This window comes from Sapajus apella, unplaced genomic scaffold (assembly GCF_009761245.1).
Source record: "Sapajus apella isolate SASKATOON/1434 unplaced genomic scaffold, GSC_monkey_1.0 scaffold158, whole genome shotgun sequence".
NCBI classification, from domain to species: Eukaryota; Metazoa; Chordata; class Mammalia; order Primates; family Cebidae; genus Sapajus; species Sapajus apella.
The window spans coordinates 1,181,224-1,208,164 of record NW_022437098.1 but is presented as its reverse complement, the minus strand read 5'-3'; the positions used below and the strand labels follow the sequence as shown (position 1 = coordinate 1,208,164).

The 26,941-nt window shown below is 49.0% G+C and overlaps 1 protein-coding gene across 4 annotated transcripts in view; it reads left to right on the top strand.

The window, feature by feature from the left end:
- The window catches only part of PTCH1 (patched 1), a 71,218-nt gene that overhangs the window by 4,982 nt on the left and 39,295 nt on the right, over positions 1-26,941 (top strand). For 3 of the 4 annotated variants that reach the window (XR_004264999.1, XM_032266406.1, XM_032266407.1), the window contains exons 1-3: positions 3,779-3,985; positions 5,561-5,753; positions 24,616-24,805. Coding sequence is in view for 3 of the 4 variants with exons in the window: in XM_032266406.1 (XP_032122297.1) it covers positions 3,779-3,985; positions 5,561-5,753; positions 24,616-24,805 (590 nt within the window). In the remaining variant the exon portion in view is untranslated. Of the gene's footprint in view, positions 1-3,778; positions 3,986-5,560; positions 5,754-24,615; positions 24,806-26,941 lie in introns of those variants that run through there. The other variant, XM_032266408.1, reaches the window with a different exon arrangement.

Here is a 26,941-nt window from a genome sequence, read left to right as displayed (position 1 = left end):
AGGCGGATCCATTACGGGTACACAGCTTACCGTTTCCTTTCAGAATTCCATCATCCAGGCAGCTATACGGAAATCCCTCTAGTAAAAGATTGGGACGGAAAACTAATAGTTTTGGTCCAAAACGTGGTGAAGAAGTTTGGAAAGACAAACAGCAACGTGTCTATGGCTACTAGGTTCCTTCCCTCCGGCAGGCTTGAAATATAAAAACGCTGACATGTAAAACTAGGGGTACTATCTCCCTCCCCCAGTTTTTAAAAAGCAATTTCCCAAAGCAAGCACACATGGCTCGACTTGAAGTGTCTGCACAACCATTCAGTAAGAAAAGCGAGAACAGTAAACCTCTTTTCCTGTTTTGTGCTATTTATCAGACCTAATAAACATCAGGATTATACTCAAAGATGAAACTGGCAATGTGTGGAGCCGTCCGTCTGCGCTCTTTATCACCGCAGCGTTATTTTCCTCGCGCGATGCCCGCCTGCCTTCCGAGTTTCCGCAGCCCTTCCCTGAGCCACTCACAAAATCACGTGCTCCTTAAGCGGTCTGAGTTTTGAATTTCCGCGCTGGCCCAGTACTCAGGTCCCCCTCCGGATCCTGCGAACGCCCCCAAACACCTCCACCCCATCTCCCTCTCCGTCTCGGGGCACCCCGCTCTTCCCCCGGCACCGCACACGGTTTGCGGGGTCGGGGGTCGGGGGTCGGGGGTCGGGGGCTGGGCCTCTCCCTGAAGCCGGGGAGGTGGAGAGGCTGGAGGAAAGGTGGCCAGGCTGGCGGGGGATGGGGAGTGGAGGAGGCTGCGGGTCGAGGGAGGAAGAAGGCGCAGGCCGAAATAAGGAAACGGGGAGGGGAAACCGCCGGGGAGGAAGGAAGGGGGCGGGGAAAGCCGGTGGACGGGCCCCCTACGGGAGCCGTGTGGCCCGCCCCGGTGGCCAGCGCGCCCCGCTGCAGTCCCTAGCGCGTCCGGGCCGCCACCGCGGGGCCACTGAATGGGCAGGAACTACTGAGCGCGACCATTGGCCGGCTGCAGAGAGGCGGCGCGAGCATTGGGCAGCGTAAGGGGGCCGGTCCGCCTTCAGGAATGTACTACGGCGCGTCCGGCACGTCCGTCCGCGCCGCCTGGGCGCGCGCATGGCCTGGGCTCCCGGGAGGCCGTGCTGGAGGCCAGGAGCCCGCCCGGCGGACCCGCCTCCCTACCTGCTCTGCCCCGACCGCGCGGGCGCGGGGAGTCCCGGCGCCGGACACGCGCGCGCGCACCCGGGCCCACGCGCGCGCGCGCGCAGGCCTCCCGGCGCGGGGGTCACGTGGCCGCCGGAGCTCCGCCTTCTCCCTACTCCTCCCCCTTTCCCTCCATCTGGGTTTCTTTCTTTCCTTTCCTTTCTTCTTTTTTTTTCAATGAACACACACCGTGTGCATCTTAAAGCCACACCGCCCCATTTCAAGACTTCACTGGGCACCTCGCTACTGCGGTCCCTCTGCAGTTCAACCCTGTTTAAAAAAACAGAAATAAATACTAAAGTGAAGCAAATGAAGGGTTTGCGAGTCGGGCTCCTACCGCAGGGAGGAACGTTGTAACTTGCAAACGTAAGAAAAACACACTCCACTTTCCAAAAACAATTTTTAAAAATAAAAAATAAAAAGCCTAGTTGTGTAGACGTGTCTCGCTTCAGGATCCACCTCAGAGGATCGGGTGTTTTCCTCCTCCGCGGGAAGCGAATCCCCAGGATGTCTTGGTGACACTGGACGCGGTGTCAGGACAAATCCTCGCGATCCGCGCACTATTTGTTTCGAACATATCCAACATCGGAGCGCTTGTAATCTCCTACGTCATACTATTATTAAATATAACATGCATGCCGGGTTTTGTTTAAAAAAAAAAGCTGACTATATAAACATCTGGTTAATTAAAAAGGAGGTTACAAATGAACCCAAAATAATCAGGAAAACTTTCTCAACGAAACAATTCCGTTTCTCTGAGTTGTAAAAAGGATTCTGTTGTTTCTGTTTTACTTTTGTCACATTGAAGATTCAAATAAAAACGCCTCTGCCTCCCCAAGACTGCTTCGGTGTCTGGAATCCACGTTTACAGAACACTGACTCCTTCCAACCAGGACTGTGCTGTCGTGGGGTTTTTTGTTGTTTTTTTTTTAAGTTGGGGGAGAAAGCAGGGGGCGGCGGGGGGCAGATAGATTTTAAGAAAGGGTGGCTTTTCCCAACGCTTGCTTTCCTCTTTAACTTTCCATTCTGTTTATCTTAATGCGAGACGTTGTTCCCTGCAAGAGCCTAAGTCTTCCCTTTAGTTGGAAAAAAGAGGAGTAAAAAAAATCTGGCACACACTGGAGCAGTATCCAGCACGCTGTCATTATTGGTGCAGGCCTGGGAATGCGAGCCGGACCTCCCAGTATTTGCTGCAGCTTGAGGCCAAGGTGCCTCTGAAAGGCTTCTCTTTGAGGAATTTCAGAAATTGTTTAAGCGCTTAAAAAAATATTACATTCCCCCCCCCGTGTCTACCGCGAGGCAAATGTTCGTGTGTGTGCGTGTGCGCGCGTGTGTGCGCGCAAAGGGTATCCCACAAAAAGAAGACACTGTTGAAAAGAAAAGGAATAAGAGAAAGGAGGGGGAGCATTCCTTAATGGAAGTATTGCATGCGAGAAGGTTGGCGCTCTCAGAGGCTGCCCCGAAGCCGGGGATGCACACACTGGGTTGCCTACCTGGGTGGTCTCTCTACTTTGGTGAGCTGTTGCTAAGCAGCTAATAATAGTCATGTTTGCTGAGTAATTTCTGCCCTCCGCGAGCCAATCGCGTAGCAGAAACCCAAGCCATCTGACAGCCCCGGGGGCGGGAGCTCCAGCCTTTTTCTCTTTCGCTCGCTCTCTCCCCCTCCACCCCCTCCCCTCCTCCTCTTCTTTCTCCAAATGGAGAGAGTTCTTTTTTTATTTCTTCCATCTCATCTATTGAATCAAGGAGCTGCTGCGGCCGCTGCCCGCTGCACACACACTGTGCGGAGTCCCCAGGTCCCGGGAGCGAGAGAGGCGCGCTGCACAGGGACAGAATGGTCCAGCGAGTTGGCGAGGAGCACAAGAAAGCAGAGTCCGGGACCGAGCAGCCACCGCGAACCCAGCAGTCAGAGCCCGAGCTGCAGCTCCTGGAGCCGCCACCGCCAGCAGCAGCCACCGCGGGAGCAGCGGCAGCAGCGGCTGCCCCGGCCCGGCAGCGCTGAGACCCTCCAGGCACCCTCGGACCCCGCGGCGGCGGCGGCCGCTCTGCGCTTATCCTCCGCGGCCGCTCGGGCGACCCGGGAGTCGCCGAGGGAGCCAGCGCGGCCGGCGGGAGCGGCGGGGATTCGCTGGCTCTTTCTGCAGTGAAGGGGTCGCGGAGCGGGGCGAGGGGCGGGTAAGGGGAGTTGAGGACCGCAAGGAGCGCCGCGGAAGCGCCCGAAGGACAGGCTCGCGCGGCGCGCCGGCTCTCGCCCTCCCGCGAACTGGATGTGGGCAGCGGCGGCCGCAGAGACCTCGGGACCCCCGCGCAATGTGGCAATGGAAGGCGCAGGATCTGACTCCCCGGCAGCGGCCGCGGCCGCAGCGGCAGCAGCGCCCGCCGTGTGAGCAGCAGCAGCGGCTGGTCTGTCAACCGGAGTCCGAGCCCGAGCAGCCTGCGGCCAGCAGCGTCCTCGCGAGCCGAGCGCCCAGGCGCGCCAGGAGCCCGCAGCGGCGGCAGCAGCGCGCCGGGCCGCCTGGGAAGCCTCCGTCCCCGCGGCGGCGGCGGCGGCGGCGGCGGCGGCAACATGGCCTCGGCTGGTAACGCCTCCGAGCCCCAGGACCGCGGCGGCGGCGGCGGCGGCGGCGGCTGTATCGGTGCCCCGGGCCGGCCGGCTGGAGGCGGGAGGCGCAGACGGACCGGGGGACTGCGCCGCGCCGCCGCGCCGGACCGGGACTATCTGCACCGGCCCAGCTACTGCGACGCCGCCTTCGCTCTGGAGCAGATTTCCAAGGTGCATTTCAGACTCTCTCCTCTCCTCCCACTTTCTCTTCCCTCCTCTCTTTGGGATCGCCCCGCTATACACACACACACACACACACACACACACACACACACACCTCCAGGAAAAGCAACAGACAAGTGGGGATTGAAAAATTCAAACCCTCCCTCTGGTCCTGGGAGGAAGGGGCTGTCTGAGGTCTGCAGGGGGTGGAGGTGTGCGTGAGTGCGTGTGTGTGTGTGTGTGTGTGTGTGTACACACACGCCCTCCCCGGCGTGCCTTTTCCGGAGCACTGGAAAGCCGTCCACTGCGGGCCACCTCCAGGGCGGCCGCGGCACGGCGCCCTGCCCTGTACCCCCTGCCCTGGAACTCCCTCCTCCTGCTCCTCTGCCCCTATTTGCAGCCTAAACCCCGGTACTGCTGCCACATTTCTTAACATCTTGCAGGGGGAGGCGGAGTGGAGAGGCGGAGAGAGGAAGGGGGGAGGGAGCCGAAATAAAGGTGGTTTCCTTTTTTGGCAGCCGGTTTTGCTTTTGTTAAGCATGAAATCTCTGCTCCCTTAAAAAATTATTCTCGGAAAAAGACATCTCCCCTGTTTCCCAGGTTTAGAGCTGCCTCTCCTCAGGGCCTGCTCCGGGGAGGGAAAGTTGTAAACAAATTGCCACCTTAAATTCGCGGTGCGAGTCTGCGGAGCGGCCGGGTTCATTGTGTTTACGAGGCTCGCTGAAATGTGTGGAATCCAGGGAAGGCGAGCACCCAGACAGGGGCCCGCCGGGGCCGCGGTCAGCACCGGGGAAGCGCCGCGCCGGGGAACAGCCTGCGCCGGCCTGGGCCCTTTCCCTGTGTACTCGGCTGTTTTTTACGTGTAACCAGAAAGGAAGGGAGAGGAGGGAAAGATCCTTGTGGCTGCCCTCTTCCGATCACAAATATTGTCGTAAGTTGCAGATGGCTGCCCCATTTCCTAATTCAGCTCACACAGCGTCTCCCAACGCTATGGAAATTCGCCGGGAGTGAACTCCCGCGTCCGCGCTCACCACGTGGATCCCCACTTACTAGCACTCTAGGAGGGGTTCCAGTTGGGGGAACCCGCAAAGTGTTGTTCCCAAAGCGCGCTCGCCCCTAGCGCCCATCCCCCTAGGGTGATGGACGGAGCAGGACTTCAGGGACACGGGGACCCGGTTTGCGGGCTCCTCAACTTTGGGCTCTGTCGCTGGGATGACGCGGCCCCTCCCTTCTCAAGTCTGGGGTGAATATTGCCTGTGTCCAGTGGTCTCTCTCCTCTCTACCCGAGCTTCCGCTTCTCTTGCATTGCAGCCCCAGCAAATCGTACTCGGGGATCCGGCGGGTGGGGGCGCCCTGATGTCCCCGAGGTGCAGCTCCCACGCTGCGGCCCGGCTTTGATTTCTGTCCGAGCCCCCCACGACGTTCGGGTCCGCTGGGGCTGCAGCCTCGAGGGTGAGTGCCTGTGCTGCGGCAGCGCGCACCCCCAGGCTGTTGGGGGCTCACCCTGCGGGTGCGCGAGAGCGGGCGTGGGTTCGCGGGCCGCGACTTCCCGGCGCTCACTCCTCCCTTCTGCTTCGTCCCCAGGGGAAGGCTACTGGCCGGAAAGCGCCGCTGTGGCTGAGAGCGAAGTTTCAGAGACTCTTATTTAAACTGGGTTGTTACATTCAAAAAAACTGCGGCAAGTTCTTGGTTGTGGGCCTCCTGATATTTGGGGCCTTCGCAGTGGGATTAAAGGCAGCGAACCTCGAGACCAACGTGGAGGAGCTGTGGGTGGAAGGTAAGAGCGCCCGCCGCGGCGCCCGCGCCCCCGGCCGGGTCCCTGCTCGCGGCTGATAGAGATATTCGCCAGCGCACACCTACAGCCCGGCCGCGGCCGGCGAAACCCCCTGCCCGCACCCGCGGGATTGTTTATTGTTTGGGCGCCTGGCCCGGAGCCAGGCCCTCCCGACAAAGGCCGCGCTGTAATCTACTCTGGGCGCTGCGCGGCGGAGGTGTGGTGGGAGAGAGCGGCGGGGGCGGGCCGGGGGCGCGGGGCCCCTCCGGGACGGACCACTCCGCGCGCCGGGGGCCCCGGGGCTCTCTGTCGCCGCCGCCGCCCGCCTCGGCCGCACCCCGAGACGCGCCCTGGGGTTGGCCTCTCCCTGCCTGGCTCCCCAGCCCGGCTTCCTTCTCTCCCCCACCCCCACCCACCGCGTCCAAAGAGAAAGGAGTCGGGGGGAGCCAGAGGCCACCCCTCCGGCTGGCGGGAGTGTGCGCGCCCCCGGCGGCCGCGGCCGGTGCGCTGGGGAGGGCCAGGGGCGGGCGCAGCGCAGGCCTGCGGAGGCGGCGGCGTGTGTGGTCCTGTTTTTGGACAGCTTTCAACTCTTAGGGAAAAAAACATTTGTCTCAAGGTACAAAAAAAGCGGGGTAGGGGTGGAAGGAGTGGAAAAAAAAATAGTAAGGCACAGACTGGAACGCATGTTTGCAAAGTAGATTAATGTTTCCTCGCGGGCGGGGGCTTTTTACATGGAATTATTCTGGGGAAATGCTGCATTTTGCAGGCAAAGAAAAGAAATGTTTTAAGAACGCGGGGTTGAAGGGATCTCTCAGAGGGGTTCTGCCAGTGTTTTACGTTCCTCAGTGTTGGGGTTCCTGAGACCTTCACAAGGCCGTTGCAGATTTAAAATAGATACATATTTTTTCGAAGACAAATATCTTTACATTATTTTGGTGACACCGGTTTAAATTTTTTTCTCCCTGCTGGTTGTTTCTTAATTATCTTCTTGGCAAGTTCCAAACGAAGCTATTTAGAAACATTTTAACCCTAAGCACCACCTTGGGCATCTGTTAGCTTACAAAAGGGAGGTAGAGGAGGGTTGAGGTGACTAGGTAGATATTTCAAACTAAAATACCTGGAGTGTTTCTCGGGACGCTGAAGAGTTACGGGCATCATCGTTTCAGCGATCCCTTTCAGGATGCTGTTGAAGATGAACCCTGGAGAATATTTCCTTAATCTCTCCTTGTTTGTGAAGATTCAGCTTGCAGAGTTTTGCAAGCCTGTGGTGGAGTTGGAGCATTTGGTTGAGAAGTGACAATTAAAAAATAGTCCACGTCATTAAGACAAAACATTCCTGCCTTAAGTAGTTTGGTAATTAATACAAAAGTGTTCTTTGAATTGAATGCATGGAGTAATTTACCTCAGTTCAGCGATTCAGTATCATTGGTAGATAAAAGAAGGGTTTTATCGAGCAGCTGTTATGCTCGTAGCAAAAGTTTCCTGAGCGCCTGTGATGTCCCTAGCAGTGTGTTACGCGCTGTAAGAGACAGGCGTGTTTGACACTGCACGATTTCATGCACTCAAAACTATTAGAATTCGACGCATTTGGACCACATTTGGGTTCAAAGTTGAAATGGGCTGTGAAAGTTACAAATAAAAAGCTTCCCTGAAGGTGGAGAGGCAGGCTGGGGGGGGAGGGGGAGACAACGGAAAGAGTGGGGGAAGGAGGGCATCTTAGGCAGAGGGCACATTTCCAGCAGGGGCAGCCGCTGAGGAGTTTGGAAGTGATGTGATTGGCTGGACTGTAGGGACACTGCCATAGATTCTAGGACAGAGCAGGGCATGAGCACAGGGGAAGGCCGACTCATCCATATGTTCGCTTTCCGCCGCTTGGCCCAACCTGTATTTGTTGCCATCCGGTGAGGATGACAAAACATGATTTTGTGGTGCTCTGAGCGAGAGTTTTTAGTAGACCTTTAAGCACGTTGAAAGAGAGAGAATGTGATTTATTTTCTTAGCACTGTGTATTTTTGGAAATAAGTTGGTTTCTGCATAACACGACCCATTTCCAGTCCTGGAAGGAGAAGCAGTGTGCTTCCTGGCAGTTTTATGGGCGCTGCCAGTTGTGTAGTGAGAGGGAGTAGACTTTTCTTTTTCAATGGACTGGATGAGGACACCTGTGAGGGGAACACTGTTTGCTTACTTTTGGCAGTTTCAACATGGCTCACTGGTTCTTGGGCCAAATGTATTGACTCAGTACAAATACTATCACTTGGTGAGCAACTGCCATGCACCAGGCGTTTATTATGTATTATCCTATGCCTTACAACTCAGTAAAATAGCTATCAATTATTTTTATTTTATTTGTATAACATGATAGTGGACATACTGTCTTTATGGAGGATGAGGATTGTCCCACTTTACAGCTAGGAAATACGAGCTCTCTGTTTGTCTCCCTATTTACTTTGCTTACTAATGACATCAGTCATTTGTTCTCCTGTTGCCTTGTCTTTTATCTTTTATTCATTCATTTATTCAGTGCTAAATTCTCCCTCCAGAGAAGAACCAACAGTTTCATAAGTGCAGATAAATCCAGCTAGGGAGGTGACCACACTGTTGTATAAATTTAATTTCATTTCAAAGCAGAAGTACTGTGTAGAGATCGTGTTTGTGATGCAGTGAGCTGAGTGTTCACGTCAGTAGTAAGTAGTGTGAGCATTTGCGTTCAGAAGTAAGAATTCCCTGCTGTTCTAGACGTCAGTAGACATCCATGAATTGAAGTGAGTAACAGCTCCAAATTTAAGTTCATTTTATGTGTTAGTCTCATAGATAAATTCCTCATCTCTATCAGCAAAGAAGTCTGTCAGATGGTACTTTCTTGGTGGGTTTTTCTGAAGGTTTTGGGCATGAATTTTTACATGAACTGAGTGCTTGCTCCACAAATAAACGAAATAGATAGAGGTAGCATATTTTCCTAGTTAGACAACAACAGAAGAGAGCAAAGTGTGAGATTTTAAGGGATTAGGGATGCTGAGGGATAGTTTGTAAGAAGCTGTTTCTCCTGCAGTTTAAAATCGCAGGAGTGTGTGTGTGTGTGTGTGTAGCACATTTTCTTACTCTGCATATCCACCTGCCTGCCAAAGTTATGTTAAGGTTATCTTTTTACTGCAGCTAGCAAATTAAAGGGATCCACCCAATAGGCTGTATCTTCTAATTGACTTTCATGCTTTGTTTAACATGCTGGCGAAATGTGGCTTTATAAAGAGGTGGAATACATCAGCCACAATTTACAGACCAATATATGCTAGATAGATAAGGAAGAGTGTGTGTGTGTGTGTGTGTGTGTGTGTGTGTGTGTGTGTGTTAGTAGGCATTGGTAATAAGAATTGTTGTATTCTGTTGTTAAATTGTTCGTATAATGATTGCCTTTTAAGAAACTGTCAATTACGTATTAAGATACCAGCTTGGATTTTAGGGTTATAGTGTTTGCAAATCAAAATTGTCAAATCAATTTCACATGTGTGTGGAGTCATGAGGTTTGATACAGAATATGTCTACTGATACAGTGGACATCTGCTATTGCAGAAACACATGACCATGGCAGCAAGGTGGGGGAGAAACTAATTGTCATTGAAAAACAGAAGCGTGGCCGGGCGTGGTGGCTCACGCCTGTAATCCCAGCACTTTGGGAGGCCAAGGTGGGCAGATCACAAGGTCAGGAGTTTGAGACCAGCCTGACCAACATGGTGAAACCCCATCTCTACTAAAAATACAAAAATTAGCCAGGCGTGGTGGCACGAGCCTGTAATCCGAGCTACTCAGGAGGTTGAGGTAGGAGAATCACTTGAACCTGGGAGGCAGAGGTTGCAGTGAGCCAAGATTGCACCATTGCACTCTAGCCTGGGCAGTACAGTGAGACTCCATCTCAAAAAAAAAAAAGAAAAATAGAAGCATTCATTCTGCACATGTTCTTAGTGCCTATTCTGCACCACCATTGCAGAAAGCTCTCCAGAGAGATGGTGAAAAGCCACAGTCGTCTCTGCCCTCAGGGGAGATTTATACAAACATCCAGCAGGCATAAGGACCAGTGTGTGGGTGTTTAACATGAAGGACAGCAGTGCCAAGATGGCAGGAAATTGGGGACATCTTCCAGGCTGGCCTCAAGGGAGGAGGCCTGAGCCAGGCACCGGGGCTGGAAGAGGAAGGGTAGAGGGCATTCCAGGCAGAAGGAACAGCATGGGCAAAGGCTCTGAGAACAGGAATGTGGCCCCCTGGAGGGCAGCCTTTGTGGGGTCTTTGAGATTGGATGGGAGCCTGGAAGCTGGTCCGGTCCCTCAGGGCCATTTCATACAAGTCTCCCTGCTTGGCTGGGGGCTGCCAGTGCTTCCTGCTAGCCGTCCCTGTCTCATGAGTGTGCTCACATGTTGGCCTCTAGTGTCCTCCCTGGAGCCATGAATGCTTTACCCATATCTCGCCCTTCTGGGGACAGACTGGTTGTTTTTAATCTTACCTGTTTCTTTGCTGGTATTTCCTTATTGTTGAGCAGTTTTAGCCCGTCTCCCTCAGTATCTATTTCCCTTCATGTCCACCCCCCACTCCAGCCCTCCCTCAAACACAAGTCTCTTGTCAAGCTTTTTCAGGGATAGAACATTCATTTATCTCTTTGAGCTTTTTGTTTTTTTCTAAAAGCTTGCTCAGCTCCTGGCCTCCGTTTCTGCAGAGGGCAACTGACTTGAAATGAATCCATATTGCCTTGGTGTTTGGATGTTAATATTGCTGCAGGCCAGTGTCAAGGGAGGAGAAGGCAAGTTGTGAGTTTGACTTTTTTAAAGAAAAATAGAAGGAATTGTTTGTTAAAATACGTGCTTGATATGTCCAAGTGCTTTCGAGTTTGTACCTTGCCAGTGTTACACTTTCAGTGTTCTTGAACTCAGACAATTAGTTGTAGGAGATAACCGCTCCTTCAGTTTGGAGCAAGGTCCCTCAACCTCAGTACTGTTGACATTGCGGCTGGACCATCTGCTGTCGGTAGCTGCTCTGCACACTATAGTATGTGTAACAGCACCCTGGCCTCTACCCACTAGATGCCAGTAGCACCCTCCCAGTTGTGACATCCAAAATGTTTCCAGTCATTGCCAGATGTCTCTAAGGGAGAGGGTGAAAATCATCCCAGTTGAGACCCACTGGTTTAGAGGATAAAAATATTTTGATTGGAAGACCCATGCTGTGCAGAATGAAGGTGTTTGTTATGACGGAGTTGTGGCTGCAATGCATTGTATAGATGCAAGAGTATTAGTTTTCTTTAAAATAACACCCCCATCCCATTCCTGTATTTACTGACCCAGATAACTGTTTCTTTTTCTTAGAATGACATTAAATATCAAAGAAAAACACCATGAAGTGTCGAAAGAGGAAAGAGGCCATGGAAGAAAGAAATACTTTATATTTGGGTACCTGTTGGGATGGGGGGGGTTATCTAATTTTGCGGAAAGACTGGTTGCACCTCAGCCCCAGTAGCCTGAAGATTTGTAGAATGAAAGTGACTTTCTGAAAAGCTTTAATAGAAGATATCACTGCCTTTTTTCATATTGAAATAACAGCTTCATCAGCCCGTCTAGTGTATGAACTCTTTGGTGGTCTCCTTCTCTTCCAAATGTGTTTCTATCACAAACCACTCCCACTTGTCCCTCCAGGAGACCTTATAGAGCAGAAGCAAGGGGGACAGCAAGGGACCAAGGCAGTCCAGCTGGAAGGGCAGAATGGGATCTGCTGTCCCTGCCCTTCCACAGTGGTCATCTGGTTTCTGTTCTCTGGGGCTGCCATTTTGGGGGCATTTCACAGGGACAGGAAGAAAAATGCAGCTCCTTTCTGCTCCTTGGACCCCCATACATGACTTAAAAGGAAGAATATGTTTAGATAGGTATTTATTAGTTTCCACTACTGGGTACGCACATTTAGGTGGAAGCAGTTGTGGTATTTCTTTCATATTTGGTGAAAAACGATCAGAAATGAGAAGCTACCAATGATTGTTTAAAAAAAATAACAAACAGCCCTCAGGTGCCTTCTACACAGGGCAGTTGACCCTGCAAATCCTCCCTATCTCTTTGCTGTCTGCCATTCTTGACCCTTCAACAAGTTGAGAGAACAGGTTAGGTAATGGGGTGTTTCTGATGCATAGGACACTGCCCGGAGGTTCCAGAAGATGACAGCTTCCAGATGTATGAACAGCCTGATCCGTGTGTTTAGATTACGCGCCACAGCTGATGCGGAGATTAATGCTGGCTGGACAAGCCATGGGAGATTTGTCTGGTTTCCACAATGCCATGTTTACGTTTCATTTGGGTTTCTCCTTCAAAGCTGACCTGCCTGTGACCCCGGGCTCTGTCCACTCGGGGCAAGCTGGAACTCATCCACCCTGCTCTCCTGCTTGTACTGGGGTGGGGAGAGTCACAATTTCGCAGAGAAAGGGGGTGCTCCGGTGGCTGCCTCCTCCTCACCATGCCAGCCGTCTGCCCAGATTTAGCCCCTGATGAGTGTTCAGTTCTACTCAGGATGTGTTTCACTGTAAAAGGTTTTTAGGCTTTTAAAACAAATATGGAAATATTATGAAATAACTTTAAAGGGGACCAGATTTAATATAAGCCACTTTGCATAAATGTAGTATTTTCTGGTACTTTTTTGACACTATTTGGGGGAGAAAAAGTTGAGGGAATTCCAGCTGTGTCAGACACCCCCACGTGATAAGCATAGCTCTGTCATTCTGTTATAATACTATTCATATTTCCTTTGCCCCTCCCTGGCTCCCAGAACTTCTGCTGCCTCCTCCCCCCTCCCCTTCCCTCCTGTCCTTTCTGCCACCCACCCACCCCTAAACCGCCCATGTCATTTCCTTCCAAGTGGATCTCTGTAGTTACTAGTGTGAACTCTGAAATGGTAGTAAGTCTGGCTAATCACAGACTGAGAGAAGGGAATTAGAACATTTATTATTTCAAGCCAGCTGCGGGAGATGCTAGATACAGAGCTGCCATTTGCATCCCTTGGCATTCTTATTTTGGTTAGGGTTGGTTCCAAGACCACACTCTTTGATGGGCTCTTGGCAGAAGATGTGATTCCCCTGTTGAAGAACCATGACTTTTTTTAATGGGCTTCTGAGGCAACTTTAGAATCCATTGACAAGCTTCTTCAATCCCTACTGCGCCACCAGAGAGAGTGGGAAGTAAGTCCTGGTCCCCTGTGCTTACTGTGGCACATGAACAGTGGAAGAACTGGGTTCCATAGCATTTCTGGGACTGTGAGTGGAGCACAAACCATGGCTTTCCCCCCCAGGTGCCCCCCCTTCAGGTTTTCCCTGCTTAGAACTCCCACCAAAGCCAGTCGGCGGCATATGGAGCTTGGCTAGATTGAAGACGATGGAATTCTTTATCCAGATTTTGGCCGACTCTGAAGCTTTATATGGTCCATCCTCATAAGAGGTCTTGGTTGACATCCAGAGAGCAGAGGGCTTTGCTGGTGCGGGCACTTCTGCCTGCAGGAGGAGGAAGCTCTGTGGGATTCTCTCAGTGGGAACATTCCTTGAATACACAGATATGATCACGGTCATCAAAATGTAAACACTTCTGCTACTTTCTCTTCTAATCTTTGAATTTGGGTGCTTACGATAATACTTACTGGATTTTTTTTCTCTTAAACTGGATCTAGGGTGCTTTTTTTCCTTTACACTGCAGTATCTAATGCCTTCCATAACTGCAGAATACTGCCATTGAGAAACTGCTGGGCTACTGTGGAGGATTTTAGGAGTCTGATGTACAGGAAGATGCACCCTATCCTTAGTCCCTCCAGGAAGGAATATGACTGTTTCATTTGGGGTTTACAGCATGGCTGGAGAAACAGCTGTCATGTGTTAGGGAAGCTGTATTGTTGGTGGGCAGTCAGATACCTGCTAATGAATGGCAAGTTTGTTGTTGGAGAGATTTAAAATGTGAGGGCAGGACCTTATTTCTAATCCAGAAACCCAGGTGTGAGTTGACCCAAATCGTCCGCTCTGCGTGTGGGTCCCATAAAGCCACTGCTATGAGAGCGAGGCTAGTGAGAAGCAAGTCCCCAGACCGCAGTGCAAGCTTTATTTGTTATTGTTAGAATAAATGAAAAGAAGCAGTAGATTTACCCAATTTAGCAACCAAGATAGTTTTCAGTTATTAATGAAACATGTACAAAAGCAAGCAAAAGGAACTGGAAATGGGCTTTGTTAAGTCAATGTGCATGATTTTTTTTTTCCCCTTAAATCATTGCTTAAGGGCTTCTGGCCCCTAGCTCAGGAATCCTGCCCAAAAATGCCAGATGTATTACACAGTCAAGCATTGCAATGTAAACACTGCTCCGTGCCACGAGGCAGGGTGGTCCATCTCCTATTTAAGAAGAGGGAGAGATTGAAAGGATGCGGGGTGGGGGGCAAATCCTCCGCTCTGCAGTGAGCATAGTAGTGGTTGTGTCATTTGCGTTTTTGGCTGCATGGTCAAGATTTGAAACTACCAAACCCAGATAAACACATTGGAATGGCAGACAATAGCAACTTGAATTGGGATGCCAAAGAAATCAAGATGTGGCTTGGATAGTGTTGCTTCATTGGGTCAGATAAGTTTATAAACTGTGGGACAGAATGGAGGGTGGAGAGATACAGGAAGAGAGCTCTTGTCACAGCAGCATCTTGAAGCTGCATCGAGCATCCTTGTTTTCATTTACTGGTGGCTAAATGGAAAGGTGAGCGTAAGTAAAGCTAAGAGATCCCAAGCCTCCAGGGTGACCTCCTCCGTGGGAGGAAGCCCGCCGGGTGGGTGCACCTTCCAAGTGTGGAAAGCTGATAGGTCGCAGAGCCCTTCTGGTGTTCCGCAGCACTGAGGATGTGGCCCATGATATGTTCTGATTTTCTCCTGCTTTGTGCATTTCTGAACTAAGGAGTCTGCTAATGATGATTGTTTGGAGGTGAGAAAGTCACTGGCACTCTGGGCCACCCTCCGGTAAAATGTGTCATTCCATGTTGCCGGCAATGACAGGAAATTGGAGTGCCCAAACATTACCTGTCCATCCAGATAACCTCAGAAGAAGCAGCCTCAGAGTGACTACGTTCAGGATTTCTAAAAATTAATATGAACATGTTTTGTGAGTTAGGAAGTAATAGGATTTCAGTTTGAATTTGGGGAATTGTTGAAATACCTGCACTAATAATCTCTTTATTAAGAAATTTATTCTACAGACTGATCTGAGAAAACTAAGAAATGGTGATGATAAAAACAGGAATTTTGAGATGAAGGAAGTGTAGGTTTCTTGACTCCCTCTTTCTCCTCCCACCACTGTTTTTTTTTTTTTCTTTTGTGAATTCTTCCACATGCCCACCCCCACTCCCTGATTTCCTCTGCTCCTTTAGTGGGAAACCAGCAACCTTCACAAAATAGACTCAAACATCACACAGCCTCTTTTTAAATGGAGGCTTTCTAAGAGAAAATAACAAAAGAATTTTTCCTAGCTGCCTAAGAAATTATTTCTTTTTTCTTACTGTATTTTCCTCATGAGGTTTACACATTGTTGTAATAAGTAAAAAATGATAAATATGATACCATCATTTTGGTCTACGCATGATCCAGAAAAAAAAAATTGCACACGTTTAATACCTTGCTTAATTGCAAACAAAGCTTGCAATTTGAGAGATTGGGATTAGGGCTAAATATCTATTAAGTGCTCTTTCTAGAGATTTGGGGAATAGGATGACCCTTTTTTTTCCTTTTTTTTAATAGGCTACAGTTTCACATGGCTCCCAAAAGAAATCTTCTTGCTTTTTGTTTCCCACACCAATTGATTTATCATTTTGCTTGCAAGCAGATCCAGAATGTTAGGGCAAGAACACACTCACTTTTTTCTCGTAACTTTTTTGTTGCGGACCGAAACCAGTTGACTTGAATAAATTTTTCTGAGGCCTGAATGTAGCCAGCAACGTGGAAAAATCTTGCCATTCAGGGCCGTCTGAATGTACATTTCAGCCACACAGTAAGCTGCATTGGGAGGCGCTGGACTGCTAAATGCAACCATTTTTCGCAGCAGCGAGTTAGACAGGTGATTAGCATAATTAGCACCGAGCAGCTATACATATGGTAATGCTGAGTGTGTAAATGCCAGCTGCGGTGTAAAATTTATGTCAGGGGTCGGCAGGGCTGTGCGAAAGTATTGTGTTCCAGCTGCAGGTCAGGGCCGCCAAAGCTCACCTCCTTTTCTCTTGTTGGTGAATACGCCAAACAGGAGAGAAAGACAGAAATATAACAGATACGGCTTTGATGGGACAGCCCAGTTCTGTGCAAGAGGGACTGCTCTATAAAACACACACACTCGCACACACTTGCAGAAATCCCATCACTTTCTCTAGAAATCGTGTGTTTACTTCACCCAGGGTCCAGATGAGTGGGGCCAGGATGGACGTAGGTAAAGGATTTCCTGGGAGGAAAAAGTTCAGTCATTGAACTTTTAAAAGGAGTTAGAAGGTCTGTTTTGTTTTTCTCCCCATCCTCCATTCCCTCCACCACCCTCCTGTCCACATTGTCTTATTTCACGTTAGATGGGGTGATATCCTTGCTGGATGGGATAGCGTTGGTCCTTTAGAAGAGGAGGAACTAACCATCCTGGAGGTGTTAACCTTGAACAAAATACAAGGTTTCAGCAGTGCAGCTCTCTTCCCAAACTGCTTACTGCTGTTAGAAAAGGGCTAGAAGCTTTTGTGTGGGCTTTTTGTTCTTCCTGTGGGTAGCTATACTTGCTTGCCTTTTTACCTACCTCCACTGTCAGACCCACCAAATGCTTTATAGATAAAAAAAGAATCACATGGGTTTCTTGTTTGAAAGAACGACAGTCTTGAATGGCTCTCACACACTTTGAAGTGCATGATTCGGGAATTTATTGCTATGATGAGTTTATACATTTTGCACTCAAGGCATTTTCTCTGCCACGCCTCCACCTCCACCCTCCCCCCTTTTTTGGTTGGTGGCCATAAGGAGTGGTGGTGTTGACAGAATATAGTTCACACCACGCTGACCCGGTGATGAAACTTCCTCACGGCACCAGGGGGTCCTTATGTACCGGCCCCTAATCCAGCTAATCCTGATGGCAACAAAATCATGAAAGTGGCCCCCAGTGACGTGCGTCTCCCTGCACAGATGCAGAGGGAAGGAACAGTGCGGGAGATAACTGAGGCCAGCCTGGTGCTCCCCAGAGGCCAGGGAGCCTGCGTGCGAAGGTGGAGACTTGCATTGTCTTCTCTCTCCGTCATGTGGGCTCAAGTCGGAGGCCAATGAAGGGAGGCCCAGGCTGGATAATGGCAAGAAGACTGTTGACAGCTGAGAGGTGATGTCAGCCCCACAGAAGCTGGGAGACGGGAACTGGGGTTAATGTTATGCAATGCCTGAATGCTGTGATGGAGAGCCTGCCGTGGAAGCACTTGGGTTTTGTTGTTGTTGTTGGGTTGTTTTCTGTTTCTGTTTTTTTAATGAAGACTTTAGGAGGTTTCAGCTGAGCTTGATGAAAACACCCGTGTTGGTTCCTGGGTTCTGCCGCCTGGTGGAATGTGGCCTCTGAGCCAGCGGCACACCTCCGGGCACGCCCAGTTCCTGCAGAGCCCGGGGACCTGCGTTGTGCATCTGCCTGCCCGCTGCGCTTGAGCAGCCTGGCTGCACCTGAGGTGGTGGTAGAAGCGGGGACAGCTCCCAGCCTGGAAGGTCGGCCGCTCCGGACGTAAGACGTTTCCGCCTGTGTCCTGCATGAAGTCAGCAGCGTTCTTGGGCCTGTCTCAGGTGGCGCCGTGCACAGCCTCATTTGCCAGTGCAGCAGGTGACCAGTGAAGAAGGGGCCTCCTGACAGATGCAGTGTGGTCTTGGGAAATCATGGCTCCTTGGGAGACGCATAATGCGACAGGCAGCAGGTCCAGTGTAGGCAGAGTGCTGGGCTGACCTGATTGCATCCGACAGGGCGAGCAGGTCTCAGTCAGGAAAAATCATTCAGAGGGAACGGCCTGGGCAAGGCTGATAACAGATGGCACTGCCGGCAGCTGGTGGGGGCGGGGGAGCTTGCTGCCGGCGCATGCGCAGTCTGGAGCCCGGCGCCGCGCCTGCGCACTACCTGCGCCCAGCCCGCCCTGTGCCCGGTGAGGCCCCTTGCTGTCCCGTGTGGCCCCGTGGGCAGGTGGGGGGTGTCCTGTTCTCGTTGTGTTTTGGTGGTTGCCCTCTCACTGGGCTCACTTCATGAAGGCACATTCTCTTTGGGCTGGCTGTGGCATTTTTCCCATAGCAACACGCAGGGGCACAATCTCACCAGGAGAAAAACGGCCCAGAAACTCGGGCAGTGGTTGGCTCCCCCTGAATGAAAGAGATGCGTGGGAGAGGACGAAAATTCACAGCCCGTGGGTTTTCAGCCAATCGCCCACATTACTGAATCGTCTTTTTTTGTGTGTCTCCGATTTTAGAAAAGAGGCAGTACTAATAATTTTGCAGTAACACCCGCTTAGAGATTTCCGCTTTTGGGGCCTCACAATAACGAAATGCAACATTGAAAAAAGGACCTGAAGCAACTAAAAGAAAAAGAAAATCTCTCTAGAGGCTGTTAGATAATTCATGGGATTAATCAAATGCAAATGCAACGCTTGCATATACACAAACCCCATTTTCCTAATTGGACTCTGAGTGGGTACTTTTCAGACTGAAAGGGTCATTTGTTTTGACTGATTGACTTTTTGAGGCTTTGGGGGGAATTAATAACTTATACAGATGACTGCCTGTTCCCAGGGCTCTGTATTGAGACTGCGCATTCATTTATTCATTCAGCACACTTGGTGTGCCGTGGCCCTGGTGCCCCTCCGCGTCCCTCACATATGGAGGTGCGTGGGCAGGACTTGAATTTTGTGGAAAATAACTTCGGTTGGTCCCTCAGATCATCTTTATGTGGATCACAATAAGCTTTTGCTAAAAGGTTTTTGTGTGAATGCCACAGACGTTTCTTAAGCTCTGTGCAGAAGGCTGTGCTGAGGAGGGGCACAGCAGGGAAGCGTGATGTGGGAAACATCTCTTGTCTACAATGGATTGGAATCATATTGGCCTAGAAGTATGGGCCTCTGGGTTCGCTGGTATCCCACCTGTGCTAACCTTTCTTCACTTTGGAAAGTTAAGCCTGGCTTGATTTGGGGATGAGAGGATCAGCAGAGTTTGATCAAAAACTTATTTGCAGAAGTGATGCTTCTTTTGCCTTTCAAAGAAATGATTTGAGCGTTGGATCTCTGGAGAATAAGATGGCAGAATTGGCAGGTAAAGAGGCTTAGGGCTGCTGTTCTCTGTGTGCCTTCATCTGCCCCCTCTAAAACGGGCCCCTCTGGGGACCAGAGGGAAAATGAGGCCTGTCCACTGCAGCCCGGGAAGCCCCATTGAAAAAAAACTGCATCTCCTCAGTGGCTGAGAAAAATCTTTGATGCAATATGGTTGTACTTTAAATAAAAATATGGATTATCGTCATGTTTCATGCATTCTAAAATTCTATCTGTGAGTGTAATACAGGTTAACTATCCCTTATATAAAATGCTTGGGGCCAGGTGTTTGGGATTTTGGATTTTTCTTAGGGGGGAGGGATATTCACACATATACATAATGAGATAACTTGTGGATGGGACCCAAGTCTAGACATGAAATTTGTTTATGTTTCAACGACGCTTTATGCAGCTAGCCTGAAGGGAATTTTATACGACATTTTAAAATAATTTTGTGCCTGAAACGATGTTGGTGTACATTGAACTATCTGAAAGCAAAGATGTCACTGCCTTAGCCACCCATGTGGACAATCTGCTTGTGTGGCATTCCCATCCTTCCTCTGAATTTATATGCTATCAATAAGCAATCATTTTCCTAAACTTACTCACATATACATACTTACCAGTTAAAAAAATACGACATTCCATTAATGCAGTGAAAAAATACTGTGTTCAGGGCATTGAAGCAGCACGGTAGCATCATCAAATACCTGCATCAGCGGCCAAAGGACGGCAGCTTCCGGTCTCCACCTATGGTGCTGCGTTTCCACGGAGAGGTTACTGTACACCATGGTTTTTTTTTTTGAAGTGAGAAGAAACATCAGAAGCAGTTGAAGGGTCAAGAAGTGGGTCCTGTAGAGGTGAGGTGGCATCTCTAGATGGCGTTTCAGAATGTTTCGTCCAGCATCAGCTGCCTCGTTAACAACAGCTTCTGTCTTAGACACCTCTCTTTGATTTTATGAACCAACATGATTTCCTTTTTGGTTGTGGATGCATACTGCTCTAGTTTTCAATGAGCCCATCACACATTTTCACCAGGTCCACTATAGGTGCTTTGTCTGCAGTGATGACAATGTCATCTTCATGGTTGTGAGCCCGTTTTGACTGTGACTGATACATGAGGTCAGGTGTGGAATTTTCCACTTACAGCAGCTTATTGGCTTTGGAGCATTTGAGACTTTCAGATTAGGGATGCTCAACCTGTAGAGTGTGCTGTGTGGAACTGGGTGCTCCTAGGCTGCCTCGTCCTGCTGCACTCAGGTTCTCAGCTGGTGCTCAGAAGCCATGAGGCTCGCAGGGCAGTTGGACTTGGGGTTAAAGGGTCAGTTCTGCCTCTTATTAATAAGGTGGGTAACCTTGGGCAAGCCACCCAAATTGAGCAGCTATGCATTCTCCCCTGTAGCGTCAGGACCATGAAACAATGCCTTGTGGTAAACACATGGGTGAACAGACACTTGCTCAGCTCTTGGGTAAGGGTCTGGGAAATTTCACACACATTGTCAGCTAAGGCTCACACAGTCCTGTGAGGTTCATCAGAGCATTTGTCATCCCTGTTATCCTCAGCAACCAGAAGAGGTGGCTGAGGCTCAGCTGCATCAGGGACTTGTCCCAGGTCTCTCTGCCACTAGTGGCGGTGCTGGGGTCTTCTGGTCCCCATTCTCACTGCCTGTCTGGTACAGCTGGCCCCAGCTTGATGGAGGAGCCGCCATGATCAAAATATTTCCAAAGACATAAAGAATATGGGTTAAAAGGGCTTTGCACATGGCAAGCACCACACAAGTATAAAAGGTTATTTTGTGTCCCGAGATCCTGAGATAATGATTTTTCTTGAGTCTTGTTCAGAAGGGTTGTTATTTTATTGTTAATACAAGAGGACTGCAGGATATGATGAAGATGCATATTATTATTTTTTGTAGTTTATTACCATTACTGATACATAATACTTCATATATTTATGGTGTGCATGTGATGTTTTGACATAATTGTGTGATGTGTAATGATCAGATACATCCCAAGGGTAATTGGGATGTCCATCACCTCAAACACATTGATTATTCTTTTGTGTTGAGAACATTCTAAATCTTCTTTTCTTCTAGCTATTTTGAAATATACAATATATTGCTGTTAACTGTAGTCTCCCTGCTATGCTATGGGCCACTAGAATGTATTCTTTCTACTGAACTGTGTGTTGGTACCCATTAACCAACCTCTTTTCATTTCCTCTCTTACTCTTCCAGCCTCTGATAACCCTCATTCTACTCTCTATCTCCATCAGATTTTTTTTAAGCTCTCACATATGAGTGAGAACAGAGATGCATCTTAATTTTTTGCATTGAGCTTATTTTTTTTCTCTTTTTTATTTGATCTTATTTTTTATTCATATCTCTACCAAGTAGTTCTCATAACTGTTTTTTGTTTGTTTGTTTGTTTTTCTTTTTTTTTGGTCACATAGAAGGTTTTGTTTTTCTGGTTTTGGTTTTGGTTTATTTTGCAGTGGAATCTCATTCTGTTGCCCAGGCTGGAGTGCAGTGACACAATCACTGTGCACTGCACCCCCAACTCCTGGGCTCAAGCCATCTGCCCACTTTAGCCTCTGAAGTAGCTAGAACTAAAGGCAGCCTCCACCACTCCCAGCTATTTCTTTTTTTTTTTTTTTTTTTTACTTTTTATTTGTAGAGATGGGGTCTTGCTATGTTGCCCAGGCTGGCCTTGAATCCTGGCCTTAAGTGATCCTCCCACCTTGGCCTCCCAAAGTGCTGGGATTACAGGTGTAAGCCACCATGTCCAACCATAGAAGTTTTTTATTATACTTGTTCATTGTAGAAAAGTTAAGAAATAGAAATAAACTCAAATAAAGCAAAGCAGGTAAATATTATCCATAGACCACCACACAGCAAAAATGGCTTCTGCATAACAGATACTGGAATTATTAGTTATTTTCTTCTGCACTAGCTCATGAACATTAGCTTATTTAAAAATGTCTTAGGGCTTTGATCCTGAAAATGGAAAAGACTCATGCCTGGAATCCCAGAATTGGGAGGCCAAGGCAGGAGGACTACTTGAGCCCAGGAGTTGGAGACCAGCTTGGGAAACTTAGCGAGGCCCCTGGCTCTACCAAAAAAAAAAAAAAATTAAAAAAATTAAAAAATAGCTGGGCATGGTGGTGTGCGCTGTAGTCGCAGCTATTTGGGGGGTTGAGGCAGGAGGATCGCTTAATCCCAGGAGGTTGAGGCTGCAGTGAGCTGTGATTGCACCACTGCACTGCAGCCTGGGTGACAGGGCAAGACTTTGTCTTTAAATAAAGAAAAGAAAAAGAAGGGAGAAACCTATTTCTCCAAGACCATGACCTTCATCTCAGTCATCTGAAATGGGTTCTGTGGGACTTCCTCAGCTCAAAGCTTCACACTTAGGGATGATAAGGAAGACAGCAAGGTAATGAACAGCTTTCAGCTGTCATTCAGCAGTGGTTTAGGATAGGCATTTGCTAGGGCAGCAGATGTCAGGTGAGTCTGTAAACGTGGGTTTTCTGTTTCTGGCAGCTTGTTCCAGAGTGCCTTGGGTGAATACTGATGTCAGAGTGTGTGAGTATCATGCACTTTATGACACAGTTATACCCGAGAAGTCGCCCAGTGCACATGGTGAATGACACAGACTTAATTATGGCCTCACCAATCTCTGCCACACTTGAAAAACCATGCACATGCTGATGTTTGAGGAGGCAGGTAAAAATGGAAATGATTTCTAGCTTTATGGCGTTAGATGTGATATCACCAGGAAAAAAGAAGAGGTGAGCAGAGGCTGCATTGAGCTCCTTGATGGGCGGCTCTGCAGCTGTGACCTCAGGACCAATAATTGGCTTTTTAAACTCATACAGCTTCTGCACTTCTAGAGGATGTGGGCTGGGTCAAATTCAGTTAATTGAATACTATGATTTCTGCTAGAGCGAGCAAGCCCCTGCCTTCAGGCAGCTTTCCCAGGGCCTGCAGAAAAGGCCAGCAGCAGTAGGTTAATGCTTCTCTGTGCAAGTTGTTTCCCAGTATTTTCCTGTGGTTTTTCCTTCACTTCACATTGATTGCAAGGCCCTCGGCAATTCCCCTGGCATTTTTTTAAATTTTCTGCACACAGAAGTCTTATTCCTCTTTGTTAACCAGCTGATACATTCCTCCCTCCTTCCCCGACCCCACACGTAGAATGTTAAACCTCACCTCACGGAGCTCCTGGCCTTGGCATCCATGTGGACCTGCACAGAGGGTCCTGCCAGGCGGTGAATTTGTACTGGTTTTCCTAATGAGGGCATTATTTGCTTTTTAGCCTGCCCCCTTGTTTATAAAATATGCCAAGAGAACTAAACAACCCGCTGTTCCCAGTCCTTATTTACTTGTCCAAACCAAATGTTTATGTCCTTGAATACTAAACTTGAAGAAAAAGGATTCCTCCTCGTGGGAAAGCTATGATCACCGAGTTCTTTCTAAACTGTAGCTGCAGGCCTGCTTTTCAGTAAACATGCAGCTTATCAGTTCCTTCAGGAACAGTTCAGACTGCTTCCGTTGCACTAAAGTGTTGGGTAGAGGAGCTCCAGGTTCCTGGGTCTGTAACTATTAATACCTGAGACACTTCCTGGCCCAGGTGCAGCATTCAGAGCTTGACTTGGCCCAGAACTGTAATTGAACTTAACCTTGTGCCTAAGGATATAAAAAGGAGAGGAAGAGAAAAGGCAGTTGGTAGTAACAGTGTTGATGGTTTTCCTTGGTCACCTGTGCCTGCACTGGCTTTGGGCATGTCCCGTGCTGGCCGCTTTGCTGGAAAGCCGGGTTCGTATGAGCCTGGGCAGCGGGTTCAGGATCGCCTGGGTCACTTCCAGCACACAGGGTGCTCGCCCCCAGCTGACTCAGAACCTGGCACCTGTGTCTTCTGTATGCTGCCAGGTGAGTCTGATGGATCCAGATTCCAGGGACTGCCCATGATGACTGTGGCTGGTAGATTTTCTTCCTCTCAAGCAGGATTTCCCCATGTGCATCTGACTTGAATCACTTTATTTGTCTTTATCCTGGCAAGTTTTGTGCTGAACACACACTTGTCGCCTTTCCTGTTTCTTTTTCCATGGAGGAGAAACATTTCCTCGTTACCTTTGCCAGATTACATAGGAGAATAGTGTAAATTGAAGCCATGTATCTTGAAATGTACTGCAAGGGCACATTGTTTATACAAGTGAAAGAAATTGTAGCAGGGTTATTTGGTCTGGTCTGCAAGGAAAAGGTGTCTCAGGTTTTCCTTTCTGCTCCCCGCTTTCTGCACATAGTGTATTAGTTAGAATTAGGTTTGCGTCTGTGACAAGCGGGCCAGCCATGAACGGGCTTAGTGAGTATTTTTTATGTTTACTATTGGTAAAGTTAACATTGCCATTAATAATAAAGTGAATGTTACTCCTCACGCATCAGCCAGTCTCATGACCAGAGTTCATTTATTATATATCCTACGGCAGGTAGTGAGATAACAGATAAAACATGAGTTTGCAGTAATTTTGCTATTCTGATTAAACCTGTACATGTTTGTCAGTTGGAGGACGAGTAAGTCGTGAATTAAATTATACTCGCCAGAAGATTGGAGAGGAGGCTATGTTTAATCCTCAGCTCATGATACAGACCCCTAAAGAGGAAGATGCTAATGTCCTGACCACAGAAGCGCTCTTACAACACCTGGATTCGGCCCTCCAGGCCAGCCGCGTCCACGTATACATGTACAACAGGTAAGGCCCAGCTCGTCCACCTACTGATGAGCAGCAGGTAAGGTGGTGGGAGGTGGTTGCTGGTTTAGGGCTTGTTATTTTAGTAAATGGAGTTGCCCTGAAAATGCACCTGGAGTATTAGTTCAAATAGTTTTACAATGAAAGTATTTTTTTTTTTAATCTTGATTGTTTCTCAAGTTTGGTAACAAAGCAAATGCATTACTTTGTAACGTATTGTCGGTATCTTGGCACTGTTCCCAAACGAGGAGGACCCTGAGCCACGTGAGGACTATACACCCAGGCTATAAGATGTTTCATTGCCTAAGGGATTTTTGGAGCAGTGACATTTCGAATTGCCCTTAGTCAGCTTACAAACAGTGCGAAAAAGAAGAGCTGCTTCTTGTGACTTTGTACGCATCGTTGTTTTGTGTCACACAGCCCGTTGGGGGCTGAGCCACCGTGGGAATTCTTGCTGACACCTTTTTATTGATTTTTTTTGAGACAGAATCTCACTCTATTGCCCAGGCTGAAGTGCAGTGGTGTGATGTCTGCTCACTGCAACCTCTGTCTCCTGGGCTTATGTGATTCTCGTGCCTCAGCCTCCTCAGCCTCGTGTAATCCCTAGCTGGGATTACAGGTGTACACCCCCATGCCAGGCTAATTTTATATTTTTAGTAGAGATGGTATTTCACCATGTTGACCAGGCTGGTCTCAAACTTCTGACCTCAAGTGATCCGCCCACCTCAGCCTCCCAAAGTGCTAGGATCGCAAGTGTGAGCCGCTGCACCTGGCCCACTGTCACCTTTTTAAGAAGTCATCTTTTAGCATCATGTTGCTAATTTCACAATGCTGTGAGTAAAGGACTAGGAGGAGTTCAAAACTCTGTCCTTTTTCTTATGTATCTAGACTGTCACTTACTACAAGGCAGGGGCCATCTCTTGTCTGTTTTCACCCCAGCATTGAGAACAGAGCGGGCATTCAGTTTGTTGATTGCTGTTGAGGTTGGCATCACTACAGCCCATTTCCAGGGGACGTTTTAGTTGGCGTCACCCAACCCCATCCCCTCCCCTAGGGTTTCAGCACCTCTTTACTGAGGCCTTCCCTCGTACCCTGGAAGAGGTGAGAAAGTAGCAGTGTAGGCGTATTCAGCAGCCAGGGAGAACCAAAGAAGAGAATAAAAGTCAGGTTTTTACTGGTCCCTGCCCTAACCTCTGCTTACATTTCAGCTTGACAGGATCCTAGGAATGAGCCCAGCCAGGGGCGAGTCACATATCCTTGGCACACTCTTATTGGCTCGTTTGTAACCTGGGCTTATGGTCATGTGTGCTCATATCCTCTGTGGTTCACAGAACAAGATCAGATATATGAATGCAGCAAGTGCCTTAGAAAATGTAAAATCGCATTTCTGCCAGGCAGACTTGCCCTGCTGGTCTGTACCACGCACTGCAGGGAAGCAACTGCCCAGTGTAGTTTTGCAGAATTTGCAAGTGACGTCCCTGTGGCGAGCCTGGAAGTGGGTGTCCTAGGGCCACTGCAAGCATGACCAATACGTTCTTAGTGTTTGTCACCTACATCCTTCAGGAGAAGATGGGAGGGTCTGTGCAATGAAAGGACGCTCCTCTTAGGCTGAGATGGAATGCAGAGTAATTTTATGCATTGGAATGGACTTTACTAACATGTAGTTCAACCCATCCCATGTTTTAGGTGAGAAAACTGGAAATTAGACTAATAAGAGCATTTGTCCAAGTTCATGCAGTAACTGAGGCACTGCCCTCAGAGAGGAAAGACATGAGTACAGATAGACATGAACCAATCAAACGTGGGCAGCCCCCCGTGACAGCCACGCCAGGCAGAAGACCTGGCTAGCCAGGGCTCTGGAGTTCAGGAGAAATGTCACTGTCTCTCAGTGACATTTCAACAGGGCACTGAGAGGCAGATAGGAAGGCACAGGGAAGAGGACACAGTAAGCTCCTTGGGTGAAGGCAGACCTCCCTTAGGAGGCCAATAACATAGAGCCTGGGAGGGTTTTACTTTGTTTTTGGTTTTTTTTTTTTTTTTTTTTTTTTTTTAGAGGGGGTGTTTCTTGTTTTTCCCGGGGGGGGGCATGACCCGGTCGTCGGTGGCCCCCCCCACCCCCCCCCCCGTGTCGGCAGGATT